Below are 20231 nucleotides of genomic sequence, written 5' to 3'. Positions count from 1 at the left end.
GCACAACCTCAAGTCGCCCCTTCTGGAAGGTCGAGTTGGTCTGGTTTGGCCCAACCGTTGAACTAGAGTTCAAAGCCTCATCTGGCGAAACCCGTGCATGAGAATCCAAATCATGCTCCACGTTATCCTCTTTCAAAGAGTCCTCCAACGAACCACCTGTAGAGTCCCTGATCTGAAGTGTTTGAACAGCGTTGGGTAGCTCAAGTGACGGCTCCTGACTAGGTTCCTTATACAACTGAACCTCCAAAATAGGTGGCAAAGACTCCACACCTTGCGCATCACATTTCCGAGTCACCGGTGCCTGATCCACGCCAACCACCTCGTCGTCGCTAGGGTGTTCAGAGAGTGCCCCCGGCATCCCTCTAGATCTCCATTCACGTCTCAGGCGATGCTACTTAGGCTGTTCATTCACATTAATATCACCAGGGACCTCTTCATTCATGGTCACTGCTTGCTCTCTCCTGGGGCATGCATCCACTCGGTGGCCATAGCATTTGCACCCAAGACACCTAGTAGGAGGAGCTTCAAATTCCACCGTCTGCCTGAACACATACAGCTCCGAAGACCCTTCTTGTTCCCTCTCTACATAAACGTCATCAACCCGAGGGAGAGAATCATCAATATCTAGACAAACTCGAGCATAGTGACCATAGGAAGAATTCGTTGTCCTTCGATCGATGGCTATCGGCCTTCCCACCGCTTTGGTAATGGAGAGAAGAATGTCATTGTGCTAGTATTCCTGCTGCAGATTCAGAAAACGAATCCACTAAAAGTGGTGTGTCAGGGCTTGATCGTCCCCCGTAAAATCTTTTCGCCACTGCTGAAAGCGCAAGCTCTATCCTCCCACCCGCAGTGGACCTCTCCTCCAGATGTTAGTCATATCCTCGGCGTTGCTAAAACGAAAAACAACGAACCCCTTGCCAATGGAGCGCATGACCACCTCCCCCTTCAAAGCCGAGTCCTTGGCAGCTCTCCGCAGTTCATCCATCGTCGTGAACCGAAAGTTCAACCTCCCTATAAGAGAGAATTTGTGCTTGTTTACCTGCTCCACGTACGCTGCCTGAGGAATCTTGACACGCGTCAAATTGCCGTCCCTGACCAGCGTCAGCAAAGTCTCAATCTCCGGTAGCCGAGGTAGAGCAACCTCAGTGAAAGTTTTGCGAACCCTAACCATCTCCTGGTCATGTTGCTGTGCAGGGGGGGAAACCTAGGAAGACTCCCAGATCGATCCCATGACCTGCACTCCTCCCAAGATTATCCCCTTGAGAGGGAATCACCGTATCTCCCATTCTCTAACTCTCTACAACGTATTAACAAATTAAATTAGTACTTGCCTAGCTACCTAATCCATTTCACATATCATTGCCCCCATTCTTCATTCCTTCAGATTTTCTACGACAAGGAATGGTGGAATGTACAAAAGCTTCCAATAAATAGATCCATACCCAAAAAATATATATATATTTCAGTTGTCTTTATTGATTGATTTAACAATGCCGGCATGGGAACAGCCCTAGTATCTATCACATGGAAAATCATAGTTTATTCACTGATAAAATAAATTATACGAGTCTAAAGACTATTAGAGGATACATGGACATAATATATAGACATGTAGCTCAAAATTGTAAAAATGTGTATTGGGAGAGTATTTGATTGAATTTGAATATGAAATTTGTTGCATGAGTAATCCATAAGGTGTACAATTAATTCAATGATCAATTGCACCGTTTGGAAGCCCTTTTAAAACAGGGCTGTTAGAATGATTTAAATATATTATGGGAAAAAGAAGGCTGCTAGGCTACTTGGCACTTGAGCCCAGACACAAGAAGGGCGAAACTGTCCTGCGCCCCCCCCCCCCCCAAAAAAAATCTCACCCTTGTTAAATGCCCCCGTATGCACTCTCAGGCCCCCCGCCCTGGTGCAAAAATCATGCAGCCTAGCAGCGATCCCTCCCATCTATTATTCAACATCCTAAATGTTTGTCAATCACAATAGAGTGCTGGCCTAAGTCCTATGGAGTGGTCATATGTTCGACTCTCCCCCCATCGGATCTGTGACATCCTGTAATTCTCCCTCTCTCATCCCTTTGGCCGCCCTCTTGGGCTGCCATCTTACTTATTGTCTATGGGCCCTAGACAAGAATGACCAAAAAAAATTCTATGGAACTATCATTAGGAGAAGAAAAGAAAAAAAGAACTCTATAAATTTACAAGCATGCACATTCAAAAATCCTCACCAGTGTGGCCCTTTCTTGTTTCGACTATCATATCCTTAATCTATTCATGTGGTAAAATTCAGACATTATGTATTTTTCTAATATGATATTAATAAACTAACAAGACACTTTGCTCTTTCTTGTGTTCATCATCCTTAAGACATCAATTTCTTTTCTTTCTCTTTCGGATAACTTGGTCTTTTTCAAAATAATTTCCTCTGTTTTAATTCTCATAGATTATGAGTTTCTTTATCACTGCAAAATTTTATTTCACTTCACTACAAATCTAATCAATGTAGGATCTTAGTATAACAGACTTTTTCAAGACAGATTCCCTGTTTGATGGAATTGCTAATTGTATCCACTAAGCTTAGGAATTGAATTGCACCTTCATCCCTCCTCCCACCCCAGCACCCTACCTCACTCCCCCCCACAACCCCCCCCCCCCCACCCAAAAAAAAAAATTTACCGTTATTGAATTGAGTTGAATTTTTTACCCTAAACATATCCACCTTCTACAAGGTTTGACTTTGGCTCTTGTTTATCCTTTGCGAATTTTGGCTTTTTACATATTTGTTCCCTAGGAAGTCAATTTTAAACATTTCTCCCCCTACTGTAACTTTGTTTCTACACATCTGTCTTTCATAAAGTCTATTTCAACTGTTTAACACCCCCCCCCCCCCCAAAAAAAAAAAAAAAAAAAGTCTACTTCAACTTAGATAAACTTACTAGCTGAGTCTCTCCCAAAAATCTCAACTTCATCATCACTGGGAGAATAAGATTCCAAAAGTGTGAAATCCACCCTTAACATAAAACCATATGACATTTTTTTATGGAAATAACCATATGGCATTGAAAGAACTAAATGCCAATCGAAATTTAAAATCCGAACAATGATGTCAAGCCTAAAAAAACAGAAGTTCAAAAACATTCCAAGAAATAATGTCTTTCTCATTCTTAGTACTAAATTAGGGGTCACTACAGAAAAAAAAAAATCGTTTTTATTTGGGAAGGTAAAAGTCGATTCTAAAGCACCTGAATCCCGATAGAGAAGTTGTGAGAATGCACGCAGATGGTTTGTACAGATATCAGAGATTCTGTGAAAAGTAAAAATCATCGGCCAGCTACATTGGACAGCGGTACTATGCTTTGCTCCTTTCTTTTGGTTTTTGATGATTCAAACACTCTTATCTGCAGATAAGAAAAAAACAAGTAAATCAAAATCAGGGAAGGATACTTATTCTGAGTCTGATAGTTATGAATCTAGACGACAGGGAAAAGACAAGAAATCTTCCCAGGAGAAGAGGAAAAAGAGAAGAAGACACCACACATCTGAGTCAGATACCTCATCTGATACGGAGACTGAAACATCAGAGTCTAACAGTGATTCTGATTCATATTCTTCGTCATCATCTTCCCTTAGTTCTTCAAGTGAAGACAGACGCAAGAGGAGAAAGAAGGAAAAATGTCAGACGCCGTGAGAGGAAGGGAGAGGAGATCAGAGAAACAGCTTAGGAAGAAGATTAAGGAACTGGGAGAGGGTTTGTCTCTCGCTGCATCATTCCTCCTGGTTTCATTTGAAGAGTTGTGCTTAGGTTTTCACGGAGATGGCGGAGAAACTTCAAGGGGTTTCGTCGTAGGAGGAACGAAGGGGTTTCGCGGAGAATGGCGCGGGAGGAATAAAAGTTTGGGCGGGGTATTCTTGGGTTAATCAGCGACGGTTTACAAAACTCGCATCTAAATAACTAAAAGTCTTCAAATAAACCGCCACTATAGAAACAAATCCATAGCGGTAAAATAAGACCACCAATTAATGAGACCCTCTAGCATATCTTCTTCTCTTGTGACTGGGTTAAACACATCTGGTTAGCTGGTCCTTTGGGTTTGAGTACTGATTTCATTTCATTTCCTTCTCTCAGACATTACTGCATCTCTGCTTTGCCGGACCGATAGCTTGACAAGCCCTCTTTAATTTGGTTTTTTCTGTTTTTATTATTACTTGTTATGTTATTTGGCAGGCTAGAAAAAATTTTCTATTTAATTCTGTGCGACCTAACCCTGGTCAGATTCTTCGACGAATAAACCAGTGATTATTGGATTTAAAGATTTCCCCACCCCTCTATTTTAATTCAAATTTTGTGTCTCCTTCTCCTCATTTTTATTATTCGGATTTTACTAACCATGCGTCCTCTTCTAGGTTTGATTTACCCATATTAGATTTTCCTATTTTGTTATGCGCAGGGTTTGACTGCAAAGTTTTAGGTAAGCCTGGATGGGTCTTTGGTTTTTTGGTTGATGGAGAACTTCTGTTTCTGACTGCTGGCCGAAGTAAAAACTATCATTTTTTGGAACCTGAGCTGACTGGGATTCTCAACGGACTAGATTTTGCTGCCTTGAGAGGTTTGAAGCTGAAAGAAGTTTGGTGCTCTAATGATGTGCTACCAGGACTTCTTCCAACTCCATCCCTTTCCCCATGGCCCCTTGAAGTTTTAGACTATTTTTTGAAGATATCGGCCAAATCTAATGACATCTCCTTTAAGTTAATTACTAATCTTTCTATTGTTAACTGGTTAGGTGTTTGTTAGCTTCGGCCCCTCATACCCCTTGTTGTATAGACTCTTGTACATCTGTTTCTTTTAACTAATATAAACTTTTCTTTCTTTCCATCAAAAAAAAATTAATTAGGCGGGAAGTAAGGGGAGGGAAATTTTTAGTATTTAGTGACGTATTTTTATAACCGTCGCTATATAAGCAAGTCTACGGGTTATTTAGTGGCGGTTGTATTAATACCGCCACTAATTAAAAAATCAAAGTGTCATATTTAGTGCCTTTTCTTGTAGTGCATAATGGACATGAATTCATCTTGGTTGCCATAGACTATTTCACGAAATGGGTGGAGGCTCAATCTTATGCAGTCTTAATAGATGCTAAGGTATCAAAGTTCATCAAAGAAAATATCATTTGCAGATATGGGGTACCTTACGAGCTAATCTCCGATCAAAGCATGCATTTTCAAGGAAAGGCGAAAGAAATCTGTATCAAATTCGGTATAAAAAGGCATAGATCTACCACATATAGACCTCAAACAAATGGTGCAGTAGAAGTAGCCAGCAAAAACATGAAGACTACAACAAAAGATGGCTGATACGCACAGAGATTGGGCCGACAAACTCCCATTATACTTATGGGCTTACCGAACATCAATTCGTACCTCAACTGGCAACCCCGTATTCCCTGGTATATGGAATGGAGGTTGTTTTACCTGTAGAAATACAGGTACCCTTTATCCAAATACTATTTGACAGTCAGTTGCCTGAAAGAGAATGGATGAAAGCCAGATATGAAGAGCTCAACCTCTTAGATGAAAAGAGAATGAAGGCCATGGATAATCTGAAAAAATATCAACTAAGGATGGCTAGAGCATTAAATAAAGCAGTACATCCTCGAAAGATTGATGTTGGAGATCTAGTATTGAGAGAGCAAAGAGCTCCAATACATGATCCAAGGGAAAAATTCTGACCCAACTGGGGCGTTTCGTACAATGTAAAGGCAAATTTATCAGGCAATGTTGGTTGCCACACAGACGTAGACGGAGAAGACCTTTGGGGATTGGTTAACATGGACCAATTGAAGAAATATTATATTTGAGTCATTGACCATCCTGAACTACATTTGACCTGATCCCTACTTGGGTATGTAGGCAACTTGATGTAGTAATAATCAAGTTCGGTCTTCCCATATGTACAATTTTCCATTCATCCATTTTTGTTTTCCATTCAATTTTTCATTCGTTCGTATCACATCTCTGCTTTCCCCTCTTTACTGTCAATCTCTCTCTTCATTGGTCTTCGGTGCGATCGGGTGATGTTAAGAAAGAACAGAAAGAAGCCTGTCTACCAAGATCAGGGAGATTTATGACTTATGAAGGGATGATCAGATGATTCGAATGTCAACGGCAGTGTACTCATCCTTTAAACCAACAATGTGGCCATGGGTATATTAGAAGGAGAATCAGCTTATCGCTAGGGCAATTTCTATCCAAGATATAACGAGGATAAAGGAGAATGACGAAGAAGATTTGTTTCCTTGGGGCAATCTACCAGGTAAGAGCAAGTGCAATTAAAGGGTGTGTTGTCCATGAACTTCAGTCTAGATTACTGAATTATGGTCGTGCTCACATTTGCCTAATTCAGTGCCCAACAAATTGCATGTATGAAGTGAGTGAGATAGAGAGAGCTTGGAAGAAGATTAATAGTAATATATATAGAAAACAGAATATCTATATTTTGCTTTTTGATTTCCCCAAATTTCAGCATCGGATTAAAAGCTATTCTTAGAGTGAGTGAGATCGAAAGAGCCATACCTTGTAACGATCTTCAAAGCTTTAAACCTAGAAAAAAATGCTCAACAAAATCCTGAAATGGAAACATATATTGCACACAACCTTAAATAGAGTAGGTGTTTTTCATCTTAAAAAAACCTATTAAATATAACAATGCTCATTCCTCAAAGTAAGCCCTGTAGGAAGGGCTTTACCACAATTGAAAGAAGGAAAAAAAAAAAAAAAAAAAAAATAGAAGGGTTTTACCCCTAAAATGCAAAACCAGCCCTGTCCATCCCATAAGGTCCCCTTGAGATTAGCCATGTCGAAAAGCAATAAAGTGTGCATCTCAGCTTTATATTCCACCATGTATAACACTTCCCACAAGCAATGATAACACTTCAATTTAATCAAGCCTCATTTTGCCACAACCACCGTCTACCACCAATAAATCATAGACTTGTTTTTGAGAAAGGGCATATCCAGATTTAGAGACATTAGTAGTTCTCAAGGCCAGTCCATTCCCATACAAAGCCATATTCTCTACTACAGTGTAAGCTCTCTAATCAATTCTGAATACCTCATTGACAACTTTGTCTGCCATTCTATTTTAAAGCTCAGATCTTCACCATTGTGCTCCATTCCAGAGTTGTAGCCACTGCCCTTCATTGAACATGATCAGATTAAAATTTGAATGAGAGCTGCACTTAATTCCTCAGTCGCATTTGTTTTTGAATCTCTTTCATGATCTTGCTACTCATTCATCTTAACAACCTTTCCTCTGTTGGAGTTTACAAAAAAAAAAAAAAAAAAAGGGGTGTACCCAGTGCATGAGGCTCCTCTGTTGGAGTTAGTAATTTGAAATTTGATATTTTGTCATGCTCTAATGTTTCAAATCAATCAGTTTATTCTTTATTTAGTAGCATCTTCATATATACCTTGAAAAAGAATTTCAGGCTCCAAAGTATTGTTAAAATCCAAACCTTGAAAAAGCCTTTCATACCTTAAAACCGTCGCTTATTATTATAACATCTTGAAGAGGCATAAAACACCCCACCTATCAGAGGCTGCCACAGGGCCGACCTGACCTCAGTCCGAGAATCGAGTTGGGCCGAGCAGGAAACCGGGCTGACCCCATCTCCACTATAAGTCGCTTGACAGAGCCAGACTTGCGCAAGCTAGCCAGTGGCTAAGGCCGAGCTCATACAGGTCAGCCGTAAACTCCTGGCCGAGCCATCGGGCCGCCCTACTAAGCCGACCTCCGAGGCCGAGTCCTCCTCCTCTGGGGCCGACATAACGCCCCACCGGGGATCTCCTGGCCACGTCAGGAGATCCCGAGAATCACGGGATAAGGATCAAGCCACGATCCCAGCGTAACACGGAATCGCACTCTACATGGACTCTTACCTTAATAAGAGTCTGACCCCGAAAATGGCTCTCCACTCCGCTCTACGTGAGAGAACCTTCCGAAAGAAGGACTCCTACCATACTGGGACTCTCCCAACCGCCTCATCTCCTCCTCACTCTATAAATATCCAGGTATGGAGCACCATTCCTCATCTCACTTTACTAGCAGTTACGCTGTTGCACTGGTTATCTAACTTTAGCATCGGAGAGTCCTAGGCCGGAGCCACACCGGCTCTCTTGTGCTCATCACTTGGTCTTTGCAGGCTCATCCGTGGGTGAACCAAGCATCGAAGATTTCCACATGCAACAGATTTGGCGCCGTCTGTGGGAACGACATTAGTAAGCATCGTTGTTTCTACCAACTTCAAGAGCAACAATAATGGTGCACACGAGATCGGGGCAGCATGGCTCGACTTCTCGCACGGACGAGCCACAACCCGTTGGGCAGACAAGGCGATCACAGCCCCCCGAAGCCTCTCGACAGGGGATAAACAGAAGACCCCCTCGGGCGGGGGGTGCGCAGCCCATCACGGGCACCGTTCCCCAGCCAGAGGGCGGGAATGGGGGAGGTGTGTTAACCACAGCCGCGGCTGGCCGGGTACATGCCGAGCCAGGCTTGGACGGGATGGGCCTACCAGCGTCGCCACCCTTGCCAGAGAGTTTGGACCCCGAAGCCCTGGCAAATAATCGACAGGTTATGGACTTGCAGTTGCAGATGCTCCACACCAACGAGATGCTGCGCACCTTCATGAACCGATGGCCCAAGGCGGGCTGATGGGTCAACCACTGGTAGCGCCCCCTCCAGCTCTAGTCCGCGCAGAGAGAAACTTACAGCAAAATGGTGGCCAACGTAGGGCCGAGCCTAGCCGAGCCGCGTCCTCACACTCGTCTCGTCAGAAGACTCCACCTCCGCACCCTAGTAGAGGCGCTCGGCGGGATGAGCAAGAGCATCGCCAAAGCCCACGAACAGGGCAGGAAATCGAACCAGTCGGCTCGGTAGCGAGGAGGTCGGTATTTTTTGGACTGCTCGGAGAGGACAAACAGTCGAGGAGAGTCTGAGAACAAAGGAAAGAGCCGATTGAAAGGTGTGCGGTGAGACAAGGAGAAGGATCTCGTCATACCCCCCGGCGTCAAAGCTCGCCTCCCCGAGAAGAACAACAGGGGAGCCCCCGTGGATCCAACTTCCAGGAGGAAAGAAGAACAAGGAAGGATGGTGTGGACTGAGCTGACCAGAATGGCCGACCACAACGGGACGACCAACCCTACCGACCCCTGGCCAAGGAGCCGATTGGCCGAGCACCTGAAACAGAGCTGGAGAGGCAGCTACGAGACTTGGCTGAGCAAGTGGAGGGGTTGAAGAAACAAGCGACCCCGGACGCCTACTCGTTGGTCAGGCGTCACCCATATCCTCCTGAGATCATGACCGCGCCGCTACCAAACGGGTTCAAACCTCCCCCGTTCGACCGATATGACGGGACAATCGACCCGACAGATCACATCAACTACTTTAATGCGATGATGACCATGTATGGAGGAACTGAGATCGTTTCTTGTCGAGCCTTCCCTGCATCTCTCAAGGGCGCGGCGACCTCATGGTTCTCCTGGTTGCCGCCGAACTCTATAACAAGCTTCGCTCAACTCTGTCAAGCATTCGTCATGCGTTTCCAGAGTAGTATGAAACACAAGAAGACAACGGTCAACCTCCTCAGCGTAAAGCAAAGGCCCGACGAGTTGATCCGAGCATTCGTCTCCCGATTCAACAAGGAATCCTTAGACATCAAGGATTTGGATGAGGCGACGGCCCATACTGCTATGAGCAACGGGCTTGCCGACATGGACCTCATCAAGGACTTGGCCAGGAAGCCAACCAGAAACCTGGCTGAGCTCTTAGAGAGATGCAATGAATTTACAAATATGGCCGAGGTCCTCCAGGCCCGAAAGGGAAACGAAGGCCGACCCGATAAGAAAAGGCCGACAATAGACGACCGTAGGGAAGATAAACGGCCCGAGATGGATCACGGAGCTGACAGGTCGGATCGAGCTCGGAGCCCGGACTACACTCCATTGAATACCTCACGCAAGGAGATCTTGATGCAAATACAGGACAGGGGGTACATCCATCAATCCCGACCGATGCAAGTGGGGTCATCTCAGAATCCCAACAAATATTGTCAGTTCTACAAGGACACCGGTCACGACACCGAGGATTGCTATCAACTGAAAAGAGAAATCGAAGAGCTAATAAAAGCGGGCCATTTGAAGCGATATGTCAAAGGAGGCCGAGAAGATCGTGGGGATTGGCTGCCTGAAGAGAGGGATCAAAGAAGAGCCGAGCCGAGGCCCAAAAATAGGCGAGTCGAACGAGAGGAAGATAAAGTCCGAGCTGAGAAGAAAGAGGACGGGTCCGGGCCGAGCAGTGACAAGGGAGCCCCCATATACACTATCCTCGGAGGGCCCGGACAAGAGACTACTCGAAAGGCTAAGGCAAATGTGCGGTTCATCGGAGTTGTCGAGATGCCCACCAAGAGACTCAAGCCAGCGGCAACAATCTCCTTCACCGAGGCCGACCTCGAACGTATAAGTTTACCTCATGATGACGCTTTAGTGGTGCAGGTAGAAATTGCGAAGAGACCCATCCACCGTGTATTGGTTGATACCGGCGCATCCGTGGACCTTATGTCACTAGAAGCGTACCGACAATTCGGCTTCGGCGACGAAGCACTCAAGCCAGAAGGCACCTCACTTCATGGGTTCTTGGGAGCTGCCGCGACCATCAAGGGCTCAATCGACCTGCTGGTCACGGTTGGCCAAGCTCCATGCCAGGCGACGATCCAAGTCAAATTCATGGTGGTACAGTCGGTAGTGGCTTTCAACGCCATACTCGGTCGTCCTTCATTGACCGCTCTCCAAGCCATCATCTCCCCGACACACTTAAAGATGAAGTTCCCCACCGAGAACGGTGTCGGTGAAGTTCGAGGCGACCAGAAGAAGGCGCGGGAGTGCTATGCTACTTTTGTCAAGCAAAACAAAGGTAATGTCCGAGGAATGGCAATGTGCGTCGAGCACCTCCCCGAGGATCAGCGGGATGAGCTTATCGAGAGGAGAGGACGACCCGTGGAAGACCTGACCCCATTTCATCTCAGCAAAGATGACCCAGCAAAGGTGGTCCAGCTCGGATCATTACTGAATGAAGATCAAAGGAATCAGCTCGGAGCCTTCTTAAAGGCAAACACTAATGTCTTTGCCTGGTCGGCCGCCGACATGATGAGCATATCCAGGCATATAGCCGAACACCGGCTCCACGTGGATCCAGGTCGAAAACCAATTCGGTAGAAGAGAAGGAACTACGCACTTGATCGACAAACCGCGATCAAGGAAGAGGTGGAGAAGCTTCGCCGCTCAGGGTTCATCCGAGAAGAAAAATTCTCGACTTGGCTGGCTAACGTCGTCATGGTCCCTAAACCAAATGGGAAGTGGAGAATGTGTGTCGACTGCACCGACCTCAACAAGGGTTGTCCAAAAGATGAGTACCCGCTACCTCGAATCGACCTCTTGATCGACGCCACGGTAGGTCACGAGATGCTGAGTTTCATAGACGCGTATTCTGGCTACAACCAAATCATGATGCATGAGGAGGACGAGTCATACACGGCATTCCGAACTGACCAAGAAAATTTTTGCTACAAGGTCATGCCGTTCGGATTGAAAAATGCCGGAGTGACATACCAGCGGCTCGTGAACTATATATTCCGCGAGCAGATCGGAAGAAACATGGAAGTCTACGTGGACGACATGCTGGTGAAAAGTTTGAAGGCCGAACACCACTTGGCCAACCTGGGAGAAGCCTTTGGCGTATTGAGGAAGAACCAAATGAAGCTGAATCTCGCTAAGTGTGCATTCGGCGTGACCTTGGGAAAGTTCCTCGGCTTCATGGTCTCTGTCAGAGGCATCGAAGCCAATCCGATAAAAATCAGAGCCATCCAAGAGATGAACCCTCCAAGGACGATCCGAGAAGTACAGAGGCTAAACGGACGGGTAGCGGCGTTGGCACGGTTTATGTCGAGATCGGGCGGCAAGTGCCTACCGTTCTTTAAGGCCCTCAAGAATATCCGGAACCCAAAGGACTTTATCTGGTCGGACGAATGCCAGGAAGCTTTTGAAGAGCTGAAGAAATATTTGGAGAACCCGCCTCTTCTCAGCCGACCCGAGCCAAAAGAGGAGCTTCAAGTTTATTTAGCCGCTACTGCTGTAGCGGTCAGCGCGATGTTGATTAGGGAAGAAAGTCGAACTCAAAGACCCATATATTACATCAGCCACGTTCTTGTCGATGCCGAGACAAGATACTCCGGGTTCGAGAAAGTAGCATTCGCTCTTGTTACAGCCGCAAGGAAACTAAGGCCATACTTCCAAGCTCATCCGATCGCAGTACTGATCGACCAGCCACTCAAGAAGATATTGCACAAACCCGACGTTTCGGGAAGGTTGATCACCTGGGCGGTTGAGCTGAGTGAATATGATATAAGCTATCGTCCGAGGATGGTGATAAAAGGACAAGCCCTTGCCGACTTCATCGCCGAATGCACAGGGCCCAACCTTGAGGTCGGGGAAGAAAAGACAGTAGAAGAGGTCGGGGCTACAGCCGACCCGATTTGGACCATGAATGTCGACGGCTCAAGCAACTCTGGAGGAAGCAGGGCCGGCCTGATACTGGTAAGCCCCAAAAGGTTTCTGATCCAATATGCCCTGAGGTCCAAGTTTCCCACCTCGAAGAACAAGGCTGAGTATGAAGCCCTCCTAGCTGGACTTCGAGTCAGCAAAGCAATGGGCATAAAGCGGTTGAAGGTGCGAGGAGACTCCCAACTCGTGGTCAACCAGGTCAATGGAGACTATGAGGCGAAAGACGAAAGGATGATAGCTTACCTGAGCCAAGCATGAGATCTAATTTTCAAACTCGAGCACTTCAAGATGACTCGAATACCGAGAAAAGAGAATGCCGTGGCTGACTCCTTATCCAGGTTGGCCGAGGCCGACCTCCAATATCTGAGCCAATCAGTATACATAGAAATCTTGGAGAAGCCCTCCTTACAAGAAGAAAGTGTGAAGCACATTGAAGAGGACGGGCCTACCTGGTTGGACCCCATTGTCAACTACTTGGAGAATGACCTGCTCCTGGAGAACCGAGACGAGGCAAGAAAGGTCAAGATCTGAGCTTCCAAATACACCATGATCGACGGAGTGCTCTACAAAAGAGCAATCTCGGCCCCTCTTCTCCGATGCCTTGGACCGAAGGGAGCCGAGTATGCATTGGCCGAGGTGCATGAGGGAATATGCGGGAGTCACATGGGTGGCCGAGCTCTTGCATACAAGATACTTTGGCAAGGATTCTATTGGCCAAGAATGCAAGAAGAGGCCATGAGGTATGTGAAGACGTGCGAGAAGTGTCAACTGTTCGCACCAATCCCCGGCCGACCAACAACAAAGTTGACCTCAATGCTGAGCCCAATCCCTTTCGCTATGTGGGGAATGGACATTCTCGGAGATTTCACCCCGGCATCAGGAAACAGAAAATACGTGGTAGTGGCGATCGATTACTTCACCAAGTGGGTCGAGGCTAAGGCCCTTGCAACCATCACCGAGAAGAACATGGAGAAATTCTTACGAGATAAGGTCATCTACCGATTCGGGCTACCGAAAGTGCTCATCACAGATAATGACACGTAATTCAACAACCCAGCCTTCCGAGAATTCTGCGAACACTTCTACATTGACTTCTGACCCGTCTTAGTAGCTCATCCATAAGCAAATGGACAAGTAGAAGTGTCCAACTGAACATTACTCGCCGGCATTAAGAGAAGATTAGATGAGGCCAAAGGGAGATAGGTAGAAGAGCTCCCAAGTGTCCTATGGGCATATAGGACGACAGTAAGAACACCAACCGGGGAGAGTCCTTTTTGCCTCACTTAGGGGACGAGGCCCTTGCCCCGATCGAAATTATGGCATCGTCGTACCGGGTGCTCAACTTCGATGAGAAGACCTATGAAGATGGACTGAGAGCCAACCTGGACTTCCTTGACGAAGTTCGAGAAAATGCCTTACTTCGAAACACGGCATACCAACAGAGGACAGCAAAGTACTATGACTCAAGAGTCAAAGAGCGGCACTTCCGTCAAGGGGACCTCGTCCTCAAAAAACTCAGCACCTCCCAGTCGAGGCAGCAAGGAAAGTTAGCACCAAATTGGGAAGGCCCGTACATAGTCTCCAAGCAAATTCGCCCTGGCACGTATCGCTTGCAGACTCCAGGGGCAAGAAGGTACCGAGACCTTGGAACTCAAAAAATTTGAAGAAGTTTTTTCAGTAACTGAGCATGCTTGTATTCGGCTTCAGCTCCGACATTTGATTCAATTAAATAAAGTCTTTCTCCACCATTTAACGTACTCGCAAGCTCCTAAATCAAAGTCGTAAGACCGGTCCTCATAGACCTGGCCGACCTCAAAGACTGACCCTCATAGGTCGACAGCCAAGTCGTAAGACCAGTCCTCATAGACCTGGCCGACCTCAAAGACCGACCCTCATAGGTCGACAGCCAAGTCGTAAGACCGGTCCTCATAGACCTGGCCGACCTCGAAGACCGACCCTCATAGGTCGGCAGCCAAGTCGTAAGACCGGTCCTCATAGACTTGGCCGACCTCGAAGACCGACCCTCATAGGTTGGCAGCCAAGTCGTAAGACCGATCCTCATAGACCTGGCCAACCTCGAAGATCGACCCTCATAGGTCGGCAGCCAAGTCATAAGACCGGTCCTCATTGACCTGGCCGACCTCGAAGACCGACCCTCATAGGTCGGCAGCCAAGTCTTAAGACCGATCGTCATAGACCTGGCCGACCTCGAAGACCGACCCTCATAGGTCGGCAGCCAAGTCATAAGACCGGTCCTCATAGACCTAGCCGACCTCGAAGACCGACCCTCATAGGTCGGCAGCCAAGTCATAAGATCGGTCCTCATAGACCTAGCCGACCTCGAAGACCGACCCTCATAGGTCGGCAGCCAAGTCGTAAGACCGGTCCTTATAGACCTGGCTGACCTCGAAGACCAACCCTCATAGGTCGGCAGCCAAGTCATAAGATCGGTCCTCATAGACCTGGCCGACCTCGAAGATCGACCATCATAGGTCGGTAGCCAAGTCGTAAGATCGGTCCTCATAGACCTGGCCGACCTCTCAAGAGTAAACTCCCCCTGTAGCCGAGCCTAACAAAGTTTGAAACTAAGCCAAGGCATTACGCACGGCCAGGAAGACTGCTCGGCCATGCGTCCACTCATATGATAGCCTGTCCAATCGGACAGATGGGAACGGCGAATTAACCAACCAAAGCAAGGATCACATTGACCTCGGGCATGGCATGGCCGAGCCTCCGACCACATGAAGCATGGGTAAAAAAGAGACAAGTTCCTAAGCTCGACTAGCGGAACGACTCGACAGTTCGGCCACAACCTCAAATAGAACAGCATACACAAGAAAGAGAAGGTTAAGAGCGCTAAGCTAAAACACTTGGACAAATTCTGGCAAAAATAGATTTTTTCATTCATTATAAGCCGACTGCTCGGCACGGTTACAAGATGGGCAGTTCGGCCCCCTCCAAAAAAAAAAAAAAAACAACAACAATAAATAAAATTTTACATCTCGATCTCCTCAGCGTTGGACTTGGAGGCGACCTCGACGATATCCACGACAGTAGGCTTAGCAAGGGGGGTCTTCAGGTCCAGCGTTAAGAGGGAGGATGTCGGCCTGAGAAGGTTCCTCAAGGGGCAGAGCCTGGGTGACCTTGGCTCCCTCCTCATCTCCCAACTCCCTGGCAAAGGTAGTTGCATCATCATCAAAACGGGAGAGATTGAGATCGGGGTAGACCGCCTTGATCTCAGCTAAGAGCTCAGCCCGGCCTGCCTCAAAACCTTCGGCGTAGGGAGGCTTCTTGATCTCATGACACACATTAGCGTATTCCTCCGATTGGAGATAGTCGCTGATCACCTCGTCCTGAGCCATGGCCAGGTCTTCCTTGGCCTTCTCCCTCGTCTCGGCAAGCTGAGCCTGCGGAGCCCGGACCTTCTCCTTCTGCCTGATCACCTCGGCCTAAGAGCTCTCCACTTCGGCCTCGGCAGCAGTAAGCCTCTCTTGGGTCTCCCGACGCCTCTGAACGGCATCCTGGGCATCCTGGTAGGCCTTCTTGCACTGGACACCCAAGGAGAGGTTCTCGGTCAGGAGCCGCTCAAAGCGAAGCATGGTCTCCACTGCCTTGGCGAAGCCCTACAAAAAAGCATGAGAACAAAAGTCAAGATAGACTACACAGATCAGATCTAATCAAAAGAGCCGACCAGGAAACTTACCATGTTGAAATCCTGAAACAGGGTGGAGAGGAGCTCGGGGTTAGACAGCGCCTCGAGCTTCTCCCTGTTGGTTAGAAGCCGACTTGCATCCAGCCATTCCTTGGCGTGGGCGGCCGACGTCAAGGCCGAGGCCCTCCCCAAGACGTATCGGGAGATGTTGGGGGGTGAAGCCACGGGCGGAAGACCACCACTTGTCAGATTGACCGAGAGCTTCTGACGCTTGGTGTCTTATGGCGGGCTTCTCTCACCTTTTTGGCCTTTCCCCATCCTCGGAGACCCCGCTGGGCCCGTACTCTTCTCGGCCTCAAAGCCGGCCACAGCATCCAACGGGCCCGGCATCACGGCCTTGCCCTTGGGGGCCTTGGATGACTAGCCCCAGGACTTCTTCTCTGCATTCTTCTTCCTTCGGTCCGCGAGGGTCTGGGCCCTTAATCGAGCTGTATCCATAGGAGGAATGTGGCCAACCACTACAAGAGAAATTGAGAACATCAAAAATAAGTCAAAAAAGAAAAGAAGACTAAGTAAAGGGGTCAGCTCGGACAATAGAGACGGGCTTGGCTCGGGCTCCTACCAGGGGTCATATGCCACCTGTGAAGAAACCCCTCGTCCTGAAGCTGGAGGACATCGAAGGGCGGACGCTGGAGGATCAGGTCAACCGAGTTCATCTCGTTCTCGGTCAGGGGTAGTACCCTATTGACATAATTCAAATGGATCTCCTTCCACTCGGCTCGGAGAGGGCTGTTAGGGATCGAAGCAAAGAAGAAGCGGGGCTTCCACTACTTGTTGAAGCTCGGTGTGCCGACCAAAAACTTGTGGCCGTCCAGAGACACACTCTTCCCAGATCGGCAGCTGAAATAATACCACCCCTTTTCTGGAGACTTCTTCAAGAAGAAGAGCCGAGAGAAGAGCGCTACGCTTGCGCCTCGGCCCATCTCACAAAATAGGGCGTAGAAGCCGTACACGGCCAGCCAGGAGTTCGGCACCAGCTGACCCGGGGACAGATGGAAGTGGTCCAAGATTTGGTCCACCAGGCCGAGGACGGGGAGCCTGAACGCATACTTGAAGGGCAGCTCGTACAAAGCCACCTCGCCGGGCCTGATGTAGCAGGCCATCTCCCCTGGGTTAGGAACTCGGAGCTGGATGTCCTCGGGGATGGCATAGGTCGTCCTTAGATAGTCGAGGTCGGCATCCGTGATCGTGCTTGGAATGGTGCCGATACTCCCTTCTTTGAGCTCAGGGACATCAGCGGATGAGCTGACTGAGCCAACCCCCACTTCGGACGAATCTCTCTCACTTGACTCCTCATCGAATGAGGACGACCCAGAGTTCTCGACTTAGTCCGTGGCAATTGGCTGGGCTGCGTGGTAGAACTCTAGGAGCAACGGAGGTTCGGCCACCTCGGCCTGACGATGCTCTACTACATCGGGCTCATCCGAAGTCGAGCCCAACAAGTCTATGGTGGGAGAACGAGCAGGGAGCTCTCAGCTCGGACTAGTGCCCTCTATCGCCCCAGTGAACAGCTCGCCCATGAGACTACTACCAACTGACATACTGGGCGAAGAAGACTTACTGGTTGAAGAAGAGCTGAGGGTAAGCTGAGCGCGGACGAAGCAAATGCCAAGCTGATCACGAACCAGTAAACGCCGAGCGCTACAGAGCTAAAGAATCCAAGCTTGCCGAGGAGTCAATAATTTAGAATAGTGAAGAATGAATAGTTAGGAGTCGCCTATTTATAATTCTTGTCCTGAACTAATCCAACAGCCGAACAGAACTCAGCATAATTCAACGGCCCAGATCGAAGGACGTTTCGAATTCCTGAGCCTACCATAATGACTCCGCTGACGTGGCACTAACACCCAACCATCAGACCGTGCAACATCAAATCCGCGGCAAAAAATAAGCTCGGCTCGACCACAAAAATCTTCTAGATAAGCAGACCAGGAAATTTCACTCATCAGTACTGAGCCGACCCCTGATGAGTGGGGGGGCCTGTGATGAGGCATAAAACACCCCACCTATCAGAGGCTGCCACAGGGCCAACCCGACCTCAGTCCGAGAACCGAGTTGGGCCGAGCAGGAAACTGGGCCGACCCCATCTCCACTATAAGTCGCTTGACAGAGCCAGACTCGCACAAGCTAGCCGGTGGCTAAGGCCGAGCTCATACAGGTCAGCCATAAACTCCTGGCCTAGCTTACTGCCGAGATAGACCTCTCAGGCCGACCTCCTAGGCCGAGGTGAAGGCCAAGGCCGACCCATCGGGCCACCCTCCTAAGTCGACCTCTGAGGCCGAGTCCTCCTCCTCTGAAGTCAACATAACGCCCCACCGGGGATCTCCTAGCCACGTCAGGAGATCCCAAGAATCATGGGATAAGGATCAAGCCATGATCCCAGCGCAACACGGAATCGCACTCTACATAGACTCTTACCTTAATAAGAGTCTGACCCTGAAAATGGCTCTCTACTCCGCTCTACGCGAGAGAACCTTCCGAAAGAAGGACTGCTACCATACTAGGACTCTCCCAACCACCTCATCTCCTCCTCACTCTATAAATACCCAGGTATGGAACACCATTCCTCATCTCACTTTACTAGTAGTTATGCTATTGCACTGGTGATCTAACTTTAGCATCGGAGAGTCCTAGGCCGGAGCCACACTGGCTCTCTTGTGCTCATCACTTGATCTTTGCAGGCTCATCCATGGGCGAACCAAGCATCAGAGATTTCCACACGCAACACATCTCCATTATCTTGAGCTATCAGAATCTGTCCCCTCCCTCTCTCCCTCTTTCTTCCATTCTGTACTTCTCTTTGCAACCATAAAACCTTAAATGAACATTCTTTTATTATGAGGTACTGGGAGGTTTCTCTTTCTTATCTTAGACCCATTAGAGCTTCACTAGATGGAAGACTCTTGAGCCATTTACAAGCATTATTCCTGCTGCTTGTGGAGCAAAGTGTTACATGCAAATATGTTTGGTTTAAACAGTACTACGACAAGTAAGCTCTCTCCTTGTGTTATTGGAACTGATGTAAATGTATGTTCATGGAAGAAAAAGAGAATAACCAAGTTCTTCTAGGAATTCATAGGCTTCTTAGACTAGATATTTCTGTGGTTTCTTTGGTTTGTGAGTCCTTTCAGGAGGTTGCATCTATGCTGACATAAAAATGAAATATGAACTACAAGCACAATTTTATGCACCTATTAAATTTAACTTTTGGTGGTCATTTGCTATTCTATACTCTGTACATGCTATGGACAGCTTGTTAAACATTTATCTGCAGTTCTGTAGAAATACACAAGCTAAGAATTTTTTAACTGACTCTGTTTGCATGGGTAACTAGAAATTTTCAGATTATTGTAATAGAAAGATCCTGTAGTAAACACAAGGAATCCTGGAAGGTTGTGTTTATGGATGAATTCCCATTTACAGACTAGTAGACCGCAATATGAAAACCTCCATGAACATAAATCCAGACCCTGAGTTCGGAGGCACAAATGATTCAGAAGGTTGCACCCAGAGATTCCAAAATCATATTGACAAAGAAATTGTTCCAGCAGAAACAATCTAACCCTGTTCTTCATTGATGTACTGAAAAATGGTTTCTCTCCCTGCAAGTGTGACATGAGTACCACTATAGCTCAGATAGACTTTCTTCTGCTATATAAAAAATACTATTTCCACCATCTACCTACTAGAATGGGTCTAAGAACCAAGAGAAAGAACTAAAATTAGTCTTCTCGTGCTTCATTTGATAAAACTAATATTCTAGTATCAATAGTTACCGAGTTTGTTTTATCCAAAGTCGCCCTTCTGAGGAGAATACAGAAGTGAGAATTTCTCTACCCCTGGCTACCTATTCTAGTTTCACTGATGCTCCAAGGGATGCAACCTGGGGATGCAAC

General features: G+C 47.4%; 1 protein-coding gene across 1 annotated transcript; it reads left to right on the top strand.

The window, feature by feature from the left end:
- The first annotated feature begins 3290 nt into the window (after positions 1 to 3290).
- LOC122638705 (suppressor protein SRP40-like) lies at positions 3291 to 3699 on the top strand. Its single transcript, XM_043831558.1, has 2 exons — positions 3291 to 3357; positions 3416 to 3699. Exons 1-2 carry the CDS (start codon positions 3291 to 3293, stop codon positions 3697 to 3699), a joined length of 351 nt encoding a protein of 116 aa, XP_043687493.1.
- Positions 3700 to 20231: the final 16532 nt, after the last annotated feature.

Source organism: Telopea speciosissima, chromosome 9 (assembly GCF_018873765.1).
Source record: "Telopea speciosissima isolate NSW1024214 ecotype Mountain lineage chromosome 9, Tspe_v1, whole genome shotgun sequence".
Classification (NCBI taxonomy): domain Eukaryota; kingdom Viridiplantae; phylum Streptophyta; class Magnoliopsida; order Proteales; family Proteaceae; genus Telopea; species Telopea speciosissima.
Note: the sequence above shows the minus strand (reverse complement) of the source record. Positions and strands in the feature narration are given on the sequence as shown.